General features: G+C 35.7%; 3 protein-coding genes across 4 annotated transcripts; 1 reads left to right on the top strand and 2 right to left on the bottom strand.

The window, feature by feature from the left end:
- On the top strand, positions 1,551–4,979 carry LOC107641431 (putative leucine-rich repeat receptor-like serine/threonine-protein kinase At2g24130). Its single transcript, XM_016344927.2, has 2 exons — positions 1,551–4,309; positions 4,467–4,979. The coding sequence occupies exons 1-2, from the start codon at positions 1,759–1,761 to the stop codon at positions 4,859–4,861; spliced, it is 2,946 nt and encodes a 981-aa protein (XP_016200413.1). The 5' UTR covers positions 1,551–1,758; the 3' UTR covers positions 4,862–4,979.
- On the bottom strand, positions 7,991–10,606 carry LOC107641421 (myosin-binding protein 7). 2 transcript variants are annotated; one of them, XM_016344918.2, is made up of 4 exons: positions 10,270–10,606; positions 10,094–10,175; positions 8,393–9,699; positions 7,991–8,284 (listed from the first exon to the last, which is right to left on the bottom strand). In XM_016344918.2, the coding sequence occupies exons 3-4, from the start codon at positions 9,671–9,673 to the stop codon at positions 8,261–8,263; spliced, it is 1,305 nt and encodes a 434-aa protein (XP_016200404.1). In that variant the 5' UTR covers positions 9,674–9,699; positions 10,094–10,175; positions 10,270–10,606; the 3' UTR covers positions 7,991–8,260. The 2 variants fall into 2 exon arrangements, with proteins under 2 accessions (XP_016200404.1, XP_020962048.1); XM_021106389.1 differs by having other exon boundaries at positions 8,393–9,696.
- LOC107620368 (calcineurin subunit B) lies at positions 11,694–13,589 on the bottom strand. Its single transcript, XM_016322540.2, has 5 exons — positions 13,435–13,589; positions 13,123–13,344; positions 12,935–13,044; positions 12,398–12,472; positions 11,694–11,980 (listed from the first exon to the last, which is right to left on the bottom strand). The coding sequence occupies exons 1-5, from the start codon at positions 13,502–13,504 to the stop codon at positions 11,930–11,932; spliced, it is 528 nt and encodes a 175-aa protein (XP_016178026.1). The 5' UTR covers positions 13,505–13,589; the 3' UTR covers positions 11,694–11,929.

Here is a 16,657-nt window from a genome sequence, read left to right as displayed (position 1 = left end):
CATTGCCAATAATTCTATTTTTCATGAAAGAACCAAACACATTGAAGTGAAATGTCTTTGTGAAAAGCATTTGTCTAATCTTATTCATTTTATGTTCGTTCTAAAAATTAACTTGCTGATTTTTTTATCAAAGCTCTGTTATCGAATTTTTTTGCTAATATTTTTAACTTAGGATTGTTAGATTTACACAATTCTAGCTTGTAGGAGGGTATTATTTAAATTATTTTTTTATCAGGTTTACTATTATAATTTTTTTAGTGAAAGTACATAAAAAGTACATAATATATAAAATGTAATAACTCAATAAATTTTTTTATTATTTTCTATAATAAAAATAACTTTTTTTTTTAATTTTTTTTTATTTATCAAACCATTAACATCACAGTTTAAATAATTTAGAACATAAAATTTTCTTCAACATATCAAATAAATTAATCCTTAATCTATCTTCCAATATCTTGTGAGTTTCTCACTTTTATGATTAGCCATAACTAATAAATATTTATGGGAATTCTCAGCTATATATTATATTATATACACAATAAGAGAGTCATAATAGTCATTTGTGTCATCATATAAATTGACATCATCTCTATATAGTGCTCAAATTGAAGCAAATCAAGATGCAACCGACAACTATACCAAGATGTAACATTGTCAGCACACAATAATGGTTCCCTATAAGCGTGCCTACTAACCAAGATTATCCTTTAACAGCACATCATCCACCACTACTTCAACTCAATCTATGTAGCAAATGAATTGTTGCATGATTAAAAAATCAATGTTAGGCCTAATATATGCTGACATGTACACCACTATTGCCATTTGCTAAACACCCCGTAACTTTGCTCATGTGTCACACGTGTACATAATCAAACATCAACAGTCGAATAAACATCTCATTAGTTTAGATTAGGAAAAATATTAAGAATTATCAAAATTTATTATTATTTTTATTATTTTTTAGATATTATTTAATTTTTTTAATTTAATAATTTAATAATATATTTTATTTTATATTTTTTAAATATTAATAACTAAATCTATAAATTCTTAAAAAATTTGAGTCGAAAAAGTATCTATGGAAATAATTTTTTTTATTCACAATATTTAATTCATTATCTTATTTAAAAGAAAATAAATACGCACCAATTTAAGTAATTCTCTCAATTATTTTTCTTAGTATTGATGAAAAAGACTCTTTAGAATTAATTTGTTAGCAAAATAATTAAGGAAAATGCTAGGTAAATAATGATCATTTTGAACAATATGAATAACCACCAATCAAATAAAAATACACTACACCCTAATTTAATATTATTAATTAAATTTAAGGTTAATTTACGCTTTTAATCCTATTTATTCACGTTGTTCACACATTGTTTAAAAATGTTATTGGTTACTTATACTTTTTCAATAATTAATTGTTCACATAATACACGAGAATATGAGGAAACTGGGAGTATCATGCTTACAAAGTCAAACATAGTATGATCAAACGTTCGTTTGCCACTTCAACGGCAGTTAGGCACAAGGTTCATAATTTTTCTAACATGCTGCTTCCTTCTAACTTCTTAGCCTTCAAAATCTTGCAACTGCTCCTATATTTATTGAGCTACATTGAACTTAACTTGGCATTCTTAAGTTCCTGTATATCTTTCTATAGTAGTCATTTGTCAACGTTTTTCCTCCACTATATTTTCCGTTTTTTGTTTTGTTTTGTTCTCTGATTGTAGACAAAAGATATTGTGATTCATGATGTGTTTGTTAAGAGTTACAACAATGTTCCTATTTTTGTTTTTGGACATTGTTAACTCAAGAGTAGTTCATGGGGAACAAAATGCCCCCCTTGTGTATGATAAAAGTTCACTTGTTTCATTCATGTTATGCATTGTTTCTGACCCTGAAAATGCTCTAGAGAGTTGGAAGTCACCAAATGTTCATGTTTGTGATTGGTCAGGTGTGAAGTGCAACAATGCAAGTGATAGGATCATAGAGCTTGACCTTAGTGAAAGGTCATTGGGGGGAACCATTTCTCCTTCACTTGGAAACCTCTCTTCCTTGAAAATTCTTGATCTTTCAGGGAACTTTTTTGTGGGTCACATTCCAAAAGAGTTAGGCTATTTAATTCACCTAAGACAACTAAGTTTGTCTGGGAATTTTCTTGAAGGTGTCATTCCCTCAGAGTTTGGGTTCCTTCACAACTTGGACTACCTTGACATGGAAAGCAATAATCTTGATGGAGAAATTCCACCATCACTTTTCTGCAATGGAAGTTCACTAAGTTATATAGACCTCTCCAATAATTCTTTAGGGGGATTTATCCCTTTGAGCAATGAGTGTGTCCTTAAAGAACTTAGGTTCTTCTTACTTTGGTCTAATCATTTTGTTGGTCATGTTCCCTTATCTCTTTCAAACTCCACTCAACTTAAATGGCTTGATTTGGAGTCAAATATGTTAAGTGGAGAGCTTCCATCTGAGATAGTACACAATTGGCCACAATTACAGTTCCTGTACTTGTCATATAATGACTTTGTCAGCCATGATGGTAACGCCAACCTTGAACCTTTCTTTGCTTCCTTGATGAACTTGTCTAGATTTCAAGAACTCGAATTAGCGGGAAACCGCCTTGGTGGGAAGCTACCTCATATTATTGGTGATCTTCCTACTAGTATGCAACATCTTCACCTAGAAGGAAATCTCATATATGGTTCTATACCTCCACATATTTCCAACCTTGTCAACTTGACTTTCTTGAATTTGTCTAGTAATCAAATAAATGGATCAATCCCCTCTAGTTTCTGCCACATGATTAGGCTAGAGAGAATTTATTTGTCAAATAACTCATTACATGGTGAGATTCCATCAGAACTTAGTGATATCAAACACCTGGGCCTTCTAGATTTGTCAAGAAACAAGCTTTCAGGTTCAATACCAGATAGTTTTGCCAACCTTCCCCAGTTAAGAAGGCTTTTACTTTATGACAACCAGCTTTCTGGGAAAATTCCACCAAGTCTTGGAAAATGTGTCAATTTGGAGATTCTGGACTTGTCTCACAACAAGATTTCAGGCCAGATTCCTGCAGAAGTTGCAGCTTTGGCTAGCTTGAAACTATACTTGAATTTATCAAGCAATAACTTATATGGTCCAATTCCATTAGAACTCAGCAAAATGGATATGGTGCTAGCTATTGATCTTTCCATGAACAATCTATCAGGAAGAATCCCACCACAACTTGAAAGTTCCATAGCACTAGAGTACCTCAACCTCTCTGGTAACTCCTTAGAAGGCCCTATCCCTTATTCATTAGGCCAATTGCCTTATCTTGAAGCACTTGATGTGTCTTCAAACCAGTTGAGTGGAGTAATACCAGTGTCTCTGCAGCTATCTTCCACCCTCAAAGTACTCAATTTCTCTTTCAACAAATTCTCAGGAAATGTCTCAAACAAGGGAGCATTTTCATCTCTGACCATAGATTCTTTCCTGGGAAATGATGGTCTTTGTGGCACAGTAGTAGGCTTGGAAATCTGCCATAAGAAACACAGCTATCATTTGGTGTTCTTATTGATTCCTGTGTTACTATTTGCCACTCCTCTTCTGTGCATGTGTAGGTACTCCATGGTAATCAAGTCAAGAGTGAGAAAGCGATTCGCAGTTGTTAACAAGGGCAAGTTGAGGGATGAGGAAGAGGAAACAGAAGAGCTCCATTATCCAAAAATTTCATATGGAAATCTTAGAGAAGCCACAGGAGGTTTCAGTTCCTCGAGCTTAATCGGTTCAGGCCGGTTTGGACAGGTCTACAAAGGAGTCCTCTTAGATAACACAAGAGTAGCAGTGAAGGTATTAGATACAGAAACAGCTGGTGATATCTCATGGAGCTTTAAGAGGGAATGCCAAATCATTAGAAAGATTAGGCACAGAAACTTAATAAAGATCATCACAATTTGTAGTAAACCAGGATTTAAGGCTCTTGTGCTTCCTCTTATGCCAAATGGTAGTCTTGAGAGGCACTTATATCCAAGTCATGGGTTAAACCAAAGGTTGGATGTGGTTCAGTTAGTGAGGATATGCAGCGATGTAGCCGAGGGAATGTCCTATCTCCACCATTACTCACCAGTGAAAATCGCGCACTGCGATCTTAAGCCGAGTAATATACTTCTTGATGAAGATATGACAGCTTTGGTTACGGATTTTGGAATTGCAAAGCTTGTAAAAGGTGATGACAGTGCCTCCACAAGTTACTCAGCAGCATCTTTCAGCTCAACACAGGGCTTATTATGTGGCTCTGTTGGCTATATAGCTCCTGGTATGTACTTTGTGAATTCTTATCCAAAGTTTTCCTATACTATGTTCAATATTATCATGTATTAATGATCATACTCTTTAGTATTTTCTTCATATTAATTTCTTTTTATGTTTTTTTCTCATTATTCTCTCACTCAATTTTTTCTTGGACAAGACAGAATATGGCATGGGAAAACATGCTTCAACTCAAGGTGATGTTTACAGTTTTGGAGTGATTCTGTTAGAAATCGTCACGGGGAGACGCCCCACGGATGTACTCATGCATGAAGGATCAAGCTTGCATGAGTGGGTTAAGAGACAATACACAAACCAAGACAAGCTTGGCAAATTGGTTGAAGAAGCATTACAAAGATACTCTTCTTGTTTGCCAAGTCATCATAACAGAACAAGGCAAGATGTTATACTTGAACTTGTGGAGTTGGGACTTATCTGCACACAGCAGAATCCTTCAACAAGACCAACCATGATGGATGTAGCACAAGAGTTGGGAAGATTAAAGGACTACCTCACTAATCCAAATTCTTCATGCAGATCAGAAAATTCAGTCAAATAGTAATTAATTAAGAATATAAATTTTGATACTATGTCAATGAAAATTTTGTATTATAGTCCAAATGTTTTAGTCAATCAATAAAACATTATGAGTTTGTGACCTTCCATTTTTGTAACTAGCAATATGTATCCTCTTATTTGTATCCAATTATTCTGTTTAAGTCCAAACTTTGTTGTTTGTTATCAATTATCATGGTCAATTAATTCCATTTTATTTTCAATTTGTATAGGTATCCATTCTTTTTAATAGATAGTTAGATACCATTCTGATACCAGTAATTTCTTCATAACTAACATGTGTTCTCTTTATATTTACAGATATCTTGAGAGTTTGGTGTACAAATAAAATTATTGATTTATTTTATATTCTGAGCATGAGCATTGAAATTATTATGCTTAAAAGCATGGGATGGACATTTCAATTTGTCAACCAATTCTCATAATATTTAAACAATCAATTTGGTTGTCTATTTCTCTTTTTGCCTAACTTTTTATATGCATATACTTATCAAGTGGATATTTGAAAAATAATCCAGATGAAAAAAACTTTATGAGAGTTTCAGAGATCACTTCAGCACGAGAAAACCGCTATGCCATGATTTTTGCTTCGACAGGTTAAGTTGTCCCTTGACAAAGATCACAAGCAAGATTAGATAATGACTTGGCATGCCAGATATCCACATTAAATTAACTCAAAATAAGAGAGTCAGAAATCATATATTTATATTACAAAAATGTTGACAAATCTCAAGAAAATCTTGTAGCCAATTAGAGCAATTCATTAATCTTTTTGACAATACTCACAATGGAGTTGGGAACTGAATTTAAAGTAATCATTATTAGGCTGTGACACCAGATAAAAAGTTACCTAAATGATAGATGTAAGCCTCAATTGTTCTTCATGCTATTATATTGGAATTCAAGTTGGTATCTCTTCTAATCAACTTAAGTTTTTGGACAAGTTGTTTCACCACATAGCTATGAAGCATGGATACTTCGTTGAGTTGCCGTGTGCACGTGTCAGACATATTTCGGATACGACACTCACCGACATTCGTCTGACACGCGTGTCTGCTGTGTCCAACCGTATCTTAATAAAAAATAAAAAATTCTTCTCCGGACACATCTGGACACACCTAAATACCATCACGTGTCAGCGTGTCTTGTCTTATTCTTAACATATATTTTTAAAATAAATTTAGATAGAGTATATATTATTATTTATTAAAATAAAAAAATATTTTAAATACTTGATATAATTAAAATAAGACATTAAACATAATTGAAAATTTTAATTTATATTTTAATATCAATAAAATATCAAAATATCATTACGATTTATCTAAAAAATACTTTATATTTTATATGTATGCGTGTCCCCGTGTCATGTAAGATTTTAAAATTCGCGTGTCGACGTGTCCTGTGTCGTGTCGTGTCCCGTGTCCGTGTCAGTGTCTATGCATCATAGCCACATAGTATAAGAATTTCTATGAATTAAAGTCTAGAGTTCAATTCTTTAAATTCAAAAGAAAATAATTTCAGTATAAGACAAATAAAAAAAGAAAAAGAAAATTCTATACAAAAATTCACGCAAATCCTATTAGAGATATAATCATTCATGTATCTCCTTCTATCGACTTAAACTTTTAGGACAAGCGATTTCATGACACAGGTTTTTTAAAGAAGCAACCATCTATCTTATTATATAACTAAAAACAAATGCTAGATCGGTTATCTTAGCATTACCTTGAGATCATAGGAGAAAAAAAACTATGGTTGCTGATTTGTCAAGTTTCTGTCATGGATGAAAACTAGGACAAATCAGGTGTTCCTTATATAAAAAGTTTCCACTGTTGTTTAATGATTTAATCACTTCTCCACTTGTCAAAATGAGGGGACACAACAATATTAATAAATATATACACATGATTCACCAAGGCCCTAGAAGTTTGTGATATCATTCCAAAGTTCAACTATGTAATATCTATCAAAATCTCTTAATGAAGTTGTTTAACATTTATACTGGTTCTTTTGAAGAACAAAATATATTAGCATCCTATAAACCTTAAATATGGTAACAAATTACAATTACAATGACAATTTTTTACCTACTAATGCCACTTAATTCACACTCCTATTAGTTTCAAAGGTTACTTGCCTAAACAAACTAAAGCAGGGGAAACCAAACATTGCATACTTAATTTACCAAAAAAGTATTAGAGAATTTAGTAGCAGAAGTATAGTACAATACAAAACCTTGCTGATTTAGATGCTTGAGACAATCTTGTGCATAATTCAATCTGGTAAAATTCCACCAATCAAACACAAGAAATGGTAGTATTAGTTTTAATTTTATAAATAAATTGTTTACTAATTAAGTTTGTTGAATAGTAATCACTTCAGTTCAGCTCAATTCAAGTTCATCACGCTTCTTTCATGTTCCCTACCATTTTAGTCTTAACATTCACATTAATGATGGGTTGATTCATCATCATCTACACAAAGGTATAATATCTTCAGAGATTGGAGTAAAGTAATTAACAAAATAGTGCAGAATCCTATTAGTCTTAAATTGACTTGGAATGAATAAAATATGTAGGTGCATGTACTAGCATAAAGAAGCACTAGTTCTTCTGCATGAAACTAGAAAATTCCTATTAATAAAGAGTGAGTTAGGTATCTATGCAAAATAGTTTATTTTATGTAAAAATATCATCTTCTATAATGTAAAAACAAGGCCACAAATGGCCAAAGAAGCATATAAAAATGGTTAAATAGCAGGTTCTCTTCCAATATAATCATGATAAACAGTTGAATTATGGGTTAATATCTTGCTTTAATTAAAACAAATAACAGAAAATGAGTTCATATAGGAGCATAAGGTAGTGATGAATATGCTCATCTTTTGTGCATGAAAACTGAAAGAGATGGTGACTATGTTAATTGCACTACCACATGATGTTGACCTCCATTATCAACTTTAATGGAACTGTTACAATGTGTAAAACGCAGTGGCCCTTTATTCTGAAAGAACATCATTTCTGTAATTTTTGTTTTTTATTAAATCCCCTTCATTTGCTCTCTTTTTCATGACAACAATTCATGGAGAAAAAGAAAAATATGGAAAAACTCAGGACAAAAATTCATTCTCCTTCAATTATAGAGACCAAAAGAACATCATACAGTATAAAGTTTGCACTTTGCAAAGGATTTCAACCTCAGTATACAAAAATAACATATCAGGATTACATTCTTCTCCAGTGACAAAAAAATTCAGCTTAGAAAATCTAATCTAACTGCACATATCACAAAATCTTCTCAGTGGACAAAATCATCTGTACTAATTGATAAACTGAGTCGATCAGTTGTTTGAGAAAATCATTCTGGTAAATTACCTTGATCAAATCCAAAAGTATAACATTGCCTGTTCATAGAGAGTTGAAAACTGTTATCTTGAAGGAAATAGAAGCAAAAATATTTATTGAACATAGAATACAATAATAAATGATGACTAAGTTCAAAAGTATACTACCTCTTGAAGAGGATCCAGTGGCACATTCTTAGGTGGAGGAGTTTCAGTTTTGATAGACTTTATCTCGGACATAATCAAAGTGATTCGATGGTATATCTCCTTCAACAACCTCAAATGTTCTTCTTTATCCCCTTCATGTGGCCTTGGATTCATTCTTTCCCTCTCGAGCCGTTCGATTCTCTGATGCAACCTTTGAATCTCAGCTCGAGACGCATTGCTTTCAGCATCCATCTCTTCCTTTTTCTGCCGAATGATGGTCTTCATATCTTTGGAAATAGGCTTTTGTGGAATAATCTTGTTCTTTCTCTTGTCTATATCAGGTCTAACATTTGATTCTACAATTTCATCAGACAAAGAATCTGGTTTTGTTAATCTGCTATCTGCTTCTAAAACCTTTTTCTCACTAGCTTGTGGCACTTCAAATACATCATGAACATTAACCAAGGTAGAGACACTTGCAACCGATTCTCTATCGTTTGTACTTCCATGACGACTCGCTCTACTTGAGATTACTTTATCTGTTTGATCAGAGGTTGCTGGACTGCCTAATTGTGATAACAATGAACATGATCTCCCTCTTCTAATCCTTGGTCTTGGACATATTTCAACTCCAGATTCTTTGCAATCTGAAATCTCTTTAACTTTTTCATCTAACTTTTTGATTTGGTTCCAATATGAATCAAGTGATCCATTAGGATAGTCTTCCTGATCATTGTTCTCAGCCGATTTAGGAACCGGAATATTAAATGGAGTTGGACTAGGAGATCTGTCCCTCTTTCTTGCAGCTCTAAATGTATTCTTAAAAGCAATAGGGGGCAATGATTGCAACCTTCTCATAGAGCTACTTTGATCATCTTCTCCATTTTGTTCACTTCTATTAAGAAGAAGATCATCAGGGAATTCAAGCTCACTGAGATTGATATCTACTCCCAATGCCAGAAGCTTCTGTTTGTAAGCCAAGACTTGGAACTCAAGAGCAGTGGTTTCCATCTCCTTCTGATACATAAGCTCTTCAAAGACTTCAAGAGTTTCCTCAGCATGACCTATCTTCTCCTCTGCCATTCTCTTGTAGTGACTTGCCTCCATCTTCACGGCAGCCTTTTCGCCTTGCAGACGAAGTATCATGTCCATAGCTTCGCTGGCTGCAGTAGCAGAGGCTTCTCTTTCCTGATCCAACTCTGCATGTAGCTGCTGCAGAAGAATTTGTTGGGCTCGGAGTGTTTCCTTCATTGCTGTTATATCAGCCTCCGCCATCGGAGACGCCGTGCTAGTTTCAACCATTGTACAGGTTCACTTATAGTTTACTTCTAAACACAAGAGATAGCAGCATTTTAATCACAACTATATGATGACACAAAAAAGGATTGGATTTTCTTTGTATCTATGTGATCAATTTCACAATTCAATAAATAGCAATGCATTTGAGCATACAAAATAGATATATACATATAAGAAATCAAGTTTTCAATGTCTGTAAAAAACAATCCTTAATTCCCACAATTTTGGAAAACCAGGAACCTTTCTTTTTCACGAAAAAACAAAAGGGAAATATAGATGCATCCAAGTAATGAAGCAGAATGGTGTTAGCGGCAAGGAAAATACAAGAAAATAAATTAGAAAATTGTGGTGTTAGCTACATAAACCATATAAAATTGGAGCATGCTTTCACTGCAAGGAAGAAAAGAAATTTATCAAATGTACCTTTGCAGGTTCCAAATAAGCGTGAACGGATTCAATAAGACAAACGCGGAAACACCCTGAAGAAGCAGGATCCTCTGTTTTTCTGCATCAAATTCCAACAAATTAAAAGATTATCAGGAAGGGGAAAAAAAACGAAAAGAAAAAAACTTTCTATGTTGGGTATTTTGTATACGAACAGGCGCAGTTGGAAAATTCATAAGAGGACATTTTCAGGAAGATCACAAGTGAAGAACAGACATGGGACGAGTTTCGTGGCGGTTGGGTTACAAAATGCAGACAAAATCATTGTTCATTAACTACTTTTTCTTTTGTTAAACACATTCATTATCTGGGACGGTGATTAATTGTTTTGTTCTATGATCGGGACCCATGTTTTGGATTATTATTTTTTCTTTTTGGGTGGCTTCAAAAAAGTAGTTTGTTGTTGGAATCTAAAGGAAGGAGGGGAACCGTCATTTCCAACGGCTACAATGGGGCATAGCCACGACTACCTTAAAAAGAAAGAAGAGAAGACCGGACCGGAAACAAGAACCGGTCCGGTTAACCAAGAACCGGTCACTAAACTGATTTTGCTGACTTCTATAAAATAAAAATAATGATTTTGATGCCATCAATATGTATTGCACTCTGGAAACATTGACAAGTGTAAAGCCATAGTTCTGCAAACCTTTTCATTAGTATATCTTCTCATTAATTTTCTCCCTATTTTTGTCTATTCTTATATTTACAATATTCAATTATCCAAATCTTGTCATGTTTAAAAATAGGAAATTGTGTTTAGAAGCGATCAAATAGGCGCTTAACTTCTGGCTTTACCAAAGGCCAACATCATTATTATTATTATTGTTATCATTATCATGGTATTTCTTAAATAAGTTCTTATCAAATTGCCAATCTTGTTCCTTGCCTAATTGCTGTGTGGTGTTGTGCTATTGCTATTCGGTGGTTTAATAAGAAAAGGAATATAATAGTTTAATAATAGATCTAATAATTTTGAATGTAATCAAAGAAAAATAATATTTACTTAAAATAATATTGTCTTGAAAAACTTTTAAGTTAGTCAATTGTTAAATGTAAATATTAGTTTTCTAATTGGAATAACATTGTTGTTTATTAGTCATTTTGAATATAGTGGAACTAGTTATATTCAAATAAGTTTCACCATTTTAATTTGTTTCTTTTATCATTCACATCACTTGTATTCTTTTATCCTTCTATCATTACCTTTGAATGAATTCATGTGTCCTGTTTTTATGCATGTAGTGTTGGAGTACTACAAACTTTTTGCATGTATTCTCTCTTAGCTTTTGTTGAAAATACACGAGTAACTACTAACATTAGAATAAAACTGAGTTGTATTTTTTTTTTACATTATTTACATAAATATTTATAATTTATGGTATGTAAAAGCTAACAAAAATGAATTGAGATTTGTGTAATGTTCAATACAAGCTTTAAATTTCTACAATAATAAGTACTATTAGATGAGATAAGTGTAGTAAGTAATACTTATAGAAGTTTGATGGGAAATATTGTGGTCATGCTTACGTTTATAGAAGAGTGAATAAATAAGCTTGGATGGTAATGTGAAAAGATTATAGAATTGTAAGATACCAATTACTCATTATGCAACAATATTGATATGAACTATTAGAAGTTACTTCCAAGAAAAAAGAATGCTGAATGCTGTTAAGAATTTATCATCCATGTTTTTGTTTCTAAACAATTAGAGTCCAAAAATAATATAAGAACTAGGTATCATGATCAAGAATCTCCTAAATGAAACAGAAAGAAAGTAGGACTATACTATATTCTAATACCATTGGTACTTTCATTCTAATCAACATGAAAATCAACTTCCATCTTTAGGTCCGAATCGCCAAGAATCTATCATGGAAAAAAACAATAAGTTATTCATTTTTCAATGAAAGTTGACAAACTAACAAATATCAAGCAGTGTTCAGCATGCATGGGATAACACAAGAAAGTCAACTGTGAAATAAATAATGTCAATTGACCACTAACAATGATAAGCATCAGTTTCAAGCTAACTACAACTTGTGTTCCAAATAATGAGATCTAATCAATAATCACCCTTCTACTAATGGCCATGATAAATAAACAAAATATAACTCCAATTCAACACAAACAATTTGTCATAGCCGAAGTTCTGTCCAAGGCCCAAATTGAATTCTTGTTAATGGTTTTAGGCAGCTATTCAAGCAATTTTTGTCCATGTCTCTACTCTTTATTTTCATAATATTCGAATGTTTATCTAAATTAAAGATAAGATCATTTGAGTACCTTCATGAAGTCAGACAAGACCAAAACAGAATCCTTTTGATAGCCTGCTTCCTCAAGGACCTGTGTAAGAATCTCCTGTAAAAGGTACAAAGGGAAACAAAATCCATCAGAGGCAGTTATAATAAGCATATCACATCAACCTCAATTTGCTTTTGCCAATTGAAATGTTAGATAACAATACCAGCCCGTGGTCGTCCCAGCAACAAACACACTCATATATTCTAAATGGGTTATGCTACGTGTACACCAAAATCAGTCACTAGAGTCAGCCACCAGTATAAAATACATGCTGAAATACAAATACAACATTGAAAATAAATTAAACCACACATGTATTTATACACAAATACATTGGTGGCTGATTTTAGTGGCTGATTTTGGTGTACAAATAGCATTTCTCATTCCGAATAAATGGAAAGTGCAAATAGAACTACAAATTTATAAACCTTTCAAAGAAAGCTTATACCTTGATCTCTTTGAATTCAGTAAGCAAGTATATAATGTAATGTAATCAAATGAAATGAAATGAAATATGACCTCCATCTGTTTTTCAGGCATAAATTGTCCAGTCATATCCTTCAGAACCCTTAAAATGTCACGGAAAGTTACTTTGCCATTGCAATCAGTATCATACACCTTGAAAATAACTAAAAAAAACACCAAATCTAATATCAGATTATCAATCTATTTCTTTAGCCAGAAAGAAAGGGGAAAAAGAAATTTACATTCAATTTTGTGTTGCATAGTAGCACGAGGACTAAAGACGGATAAGAATGCAACAAATTCCTTGAAGTTCAAACCATCCAACATGTTGAGCAAAGAGTGAGAGAGAGGGTTGAGCGAGAATTCGGGAATGCTGAGAAATTCATCGGAGGGAATGAAGCCGCAGTTCTTACGATCCAGCTGGCAAAACCTACTGTACAGAGATACGATCTCCTGCTGCGTGACTATGGTGTTCCTCCAGCCACAAATCAAAATCAAAATCAAAATTGAAAAAAATGGTAAAGCGTTTTAATTAAGTTTTGCGAATTACATACAAGTGTCTTCGCAATATTTCTGGACCTCTTCGATGTCGTACTGCGTTAGCATGGAGGAAGAGTTTCCCATCGCGCCAACAAGAAGGAGAAGAAGAAGAAGAGGAATGCAATGTGATCGAAGAATGAACAAAAAGAGTGTGTTTTAACTTTTAAGTATCGCTTTTACTTTTTCCAACTACCAACTACGTGTTTGATTCAAACATATTATATTTTTGTTAAATTTTAGGTGAAAACTTAGGTGAAGTCGATTTAGCGTGAAGTTGATAGTTGAGGGTAGCTAGATGACGTGAAGTCGACTGTACCTGAGTTTCCACCTAAATTTTAAGTATATACATGGTAATAATTATTATTACGTATGGTTAATTTTTATTTAATTTGCTCTACCTAATAGGATCAATAATTCATATTATAAAAAGATAACAATAATAAACATAATATACAAGAATTACTGTTATAAATTTTACAAAACCAAATAAAAAATAAAAAAATTCATATAGAGCAAAAATAAAGTGAAAATTCATATAAACAAAAACAAATAAAAACTCCATAAAAAATGTAATAATATGTATACAAAATCTAAGTACTAAAAAGACTATAATATGAAAATTAACCGACAATAAATATCATATGAATAATAAAAATAGGTAAGTAAAAAACGAAAAATCGTAGAATAATAAAACCAAATAAAAAATAAATAAATAAACTTTGTACAAAACATAAATATAGTGTAATAAAAAATAGAAAAAGATAGTTCATATGAACCAAAACCAATAAAAATTTCATAAAAAATAATAACATACCTAAGAAATTAGAATACTAAAAAAATAATAAAAAATTATTTATCATATGGATACAAAATACGATAAAATAAGTGTTACGGCCTGGCCCAAGCTCACGCGGGTTAACCCGACCCGAATTCCCGCCGGCCCAACAACGCGCCCTCCACCCGACCCGGACACGCGTCCCGTACGGCTTGCACACAGCCGTGGGACAGCGCCCTTGAGGGTATGGGCCTAACCACTGGAGGGGCCCACTACTGACATGTATATAAGGGGGAGACGGTCTGACGGACTCGGTGGCAAGTTTGTGCTTGACGAACGGGCTCTCGAATGAGGACTTCAGGAAACACCTCACCACAAAGCCCGTCTGGACAATGCAAGAGATCCAGTGCGTGGCCAAAGAATACATTAATGACGAGGAAGTCAGCCGGGTTGTGGCTGCCAATAAACGGCAGCTGGCCTATAACCAAGCCCGGCACTTCGAAGCCAGAGAAAGACCAAAGGAACACGCCAGGGACGGCGGTCCGAGTAAACCACCCAAACCGTTCCCCCGAGTTGGGAAGTTCACCAACTACACCCCCCTTACAGCATCGATCACAGAAGTTTACCAACAGATAGCAGAAAAGGGGATACTGGCGAAGCCCCGACCACTGAAGGACAGGACGGGAGGAAACAAGAACCTCTACTGCGAGTATCACAAGGGTTACGGGCACAAGACCCAAGACTGCTTTGACCTAAAGGACGCCCTCGAGCAAGCTATCAGGGACGGCAAACTCACCGATTTCTCCCACCTTATAAGGGAACCAAGGAGACGCAACCGAGACCACGACAGCGAAGATAGATCCCGACCAACGAGGCGACGACAAGAACCAGAGGGTGGCGACCACGGCCTCACGGTGGTAAACGTGGTAACGGCCAGAAATACCGCCCCGAAGTCGAAATCGGCACAGAAAAAAGATACCAAGGTCCTAGCGATCTCCACCTCACCCGTTAGAAGTCTTAAGGGTCTCCCAACTATCTCTTTCGGCCCGGAGGATCAATGGTTCGACGAGGCGCCGGAAAGTCCGCCCATGGTCATCACGGCTAGGGTCGGAACTGGCCTCGTCAAACGAATCCTGGTAGACACGGGGGCAGACTCAAATATCATGTTCCGAAATGTTTTCGATGCCTTGGGATTGAGAGATTCGGACCTGACGACCCACCAGCACGGTGTGGTAGGGTGGTCGCTTGCGACCACGCCAGCCTTTCCCTCAGGAAAAAATCCAAGGAAGCGTCAGGGGTTTTCCTGGCCGACCTGGACGCCAGGGTAGACGACAAGCCCAGGCCAGAGCCAGAAGGAGACTTGGAAAAATTCAGAGTCGGCGAGGAGGACGATAAATTCACATTCATAAACAGAAACCTCCCCCACGAGATAAAGGAGCCTTTGATGGAAATGATTAGGGCCAATGCCGACCTCTTTGCCTGGACACCTGCCGACATGCCCGGGATAGATCCCCAGCTCATGTCGCATCACCTGGCCGTAAAGGCAGGAGCCAAACCAGTGGCCCAGAGAAGGAGAAAAATGTCGCAGGAAAGGGCGGAAGAGATAGCCAAGCAAACGGCCAGCCTCTTAGAAGCGGAATTCATCCGGGAACTGGATTACTCGACCTGGTTGTCAAATGTGGTTCTAGTCAAAAAACACAACGGGAGGTGGAGAATGTGCGTGGACGGGGTCATCTTGGAAAGCCCAGCAGGGGTCATCTATGAGCAATCGACCAAGTTCGAGTTCCCAGTGTCGAACAACCAAGCAAAATATGAGGCTCTCCTAGGCGAACTAATGCTGGCTCGGGAAGTCGGGGCGACGAGGGTCGAAGTATGCAGCGACTCCCAAGTCGTCACCTCACAGATAAACGGAAGCTACCAAGCCCGGGACCCCCTCCTCCAAAAATACTTGGAAAAGGTTAAGCAAATGACAAGCCAGTTCCAGGAGGTCATCGTCCTGCACGTTCCAAGAGAAAGGAACACACGAGCAGACCTCTTGTCGAAGCTTGCGAGCACAAAGCCAGGATCGGGTAACCGGTCGCTCATCCAAGGCATGGTGAAGGAACCAACGGTCGCCCTCCACTTGACGGAGTCGAGCCCCTCATGGCTGGACCCCATCACCAACTTCCTGGAACTCGGCAAGTTGCCCGAAGATGAGAAAGCAGCCAAAGCTTTAAGAAGGGAGGCGGCCAGATATGCAATCATACAGGGACAACTATTCAAAAAGGGACTTAGCCAGCCCCTATTGAAGTGTTTGCACCCCGACCAAACGGACTACGTGCTCAGAGAAGTCCACGAGGGGTGTTGCGGACACCACATCGGGGGCAAAGCCCTAGCAAGGAAGCTCATCCGAGCAGGATACTACTGGCCGACAATGATGAAGGACTCAAAGGAATTCGTCAGAAAATGCACGAAGTGTCAAC

Source organism: Arachis ipaensis, chromosome B01 (assembly GCF_000816755.2).
Source record: "Arachis ipaensis cultivar K30076 chromosome B01, Araip1.1, whole genome shotgun sequence".
Classification (NCBI taxonomy): domain Eukaryota; kingdom Viridiplantae; phylum Streptophyta; class Magnoliopsida; order Fabales; family Fabaceae; genus Arachis; species Arachis ipaensis.
The sequence above is the reverse complement of the archived record's forward strand: the minus strand, read 5'-3'. Positions and strand labels throughout refer to the sequence as shown.

What these genes read in the sequence shown, in the direction of transcription:
- LOC107620368 (XM_016322540.2), bottom strand. Translation starts at nt 13,504, where the DNA reads ATGGGAAACTCTTCCTCCATGCTAACGCAGTACGACATCGAAGAGGTC. An exon ending in GAAATATTGCGAAGACACTT is followed by an intron (nt 13,345 to 13,434) that starts GTATGTAATTCG and finishes GGAACACCATAG; the next exon opens with TCACGCAGCAGGAGATCGTA. An exon ending in TCTTGTCTGACTTCATGAAG is followed by an intron (nt 11,981 to 12,397) that starts GTACTCAAATGA and finishes TTTCCATGATAG; the next exon opens with ATTCTTGGCGATTCGGACCT.
- LOC107641421 (XM_016344918.2), bottom strand. Translation starts at nt 9,673, where the DNA reads ATGGTTGAAACTAGCACGGCGTCTCCGATGGCGGAGGCTGATATAACA. An exon ending in CACTGGATCCTCTTCAAGAG is followed by an intron (nt 8,285 to 8,392) that starts GTAGTATACTTT and finishes CTCTATGAACAG; the next exon opens with GCAATGTTATACTTTTGGAT.
- LOC107641431 (XM_016344927.2), top strand. Translation starts at nt 1,759, where the DNA reads ATGATGTGTTTGTTAAGAGTTACAACAATGTTCCTATTTTTGTTTTTG. An exon ending in TGTTGGCTATATAGCTCCTG is followed by an intron (nt 4,310 to 4,466) that starts GTATGTACTTTG and finishes TGGACAAGACAG; the next exon opens with AATATGGCATGGGAAAACAT.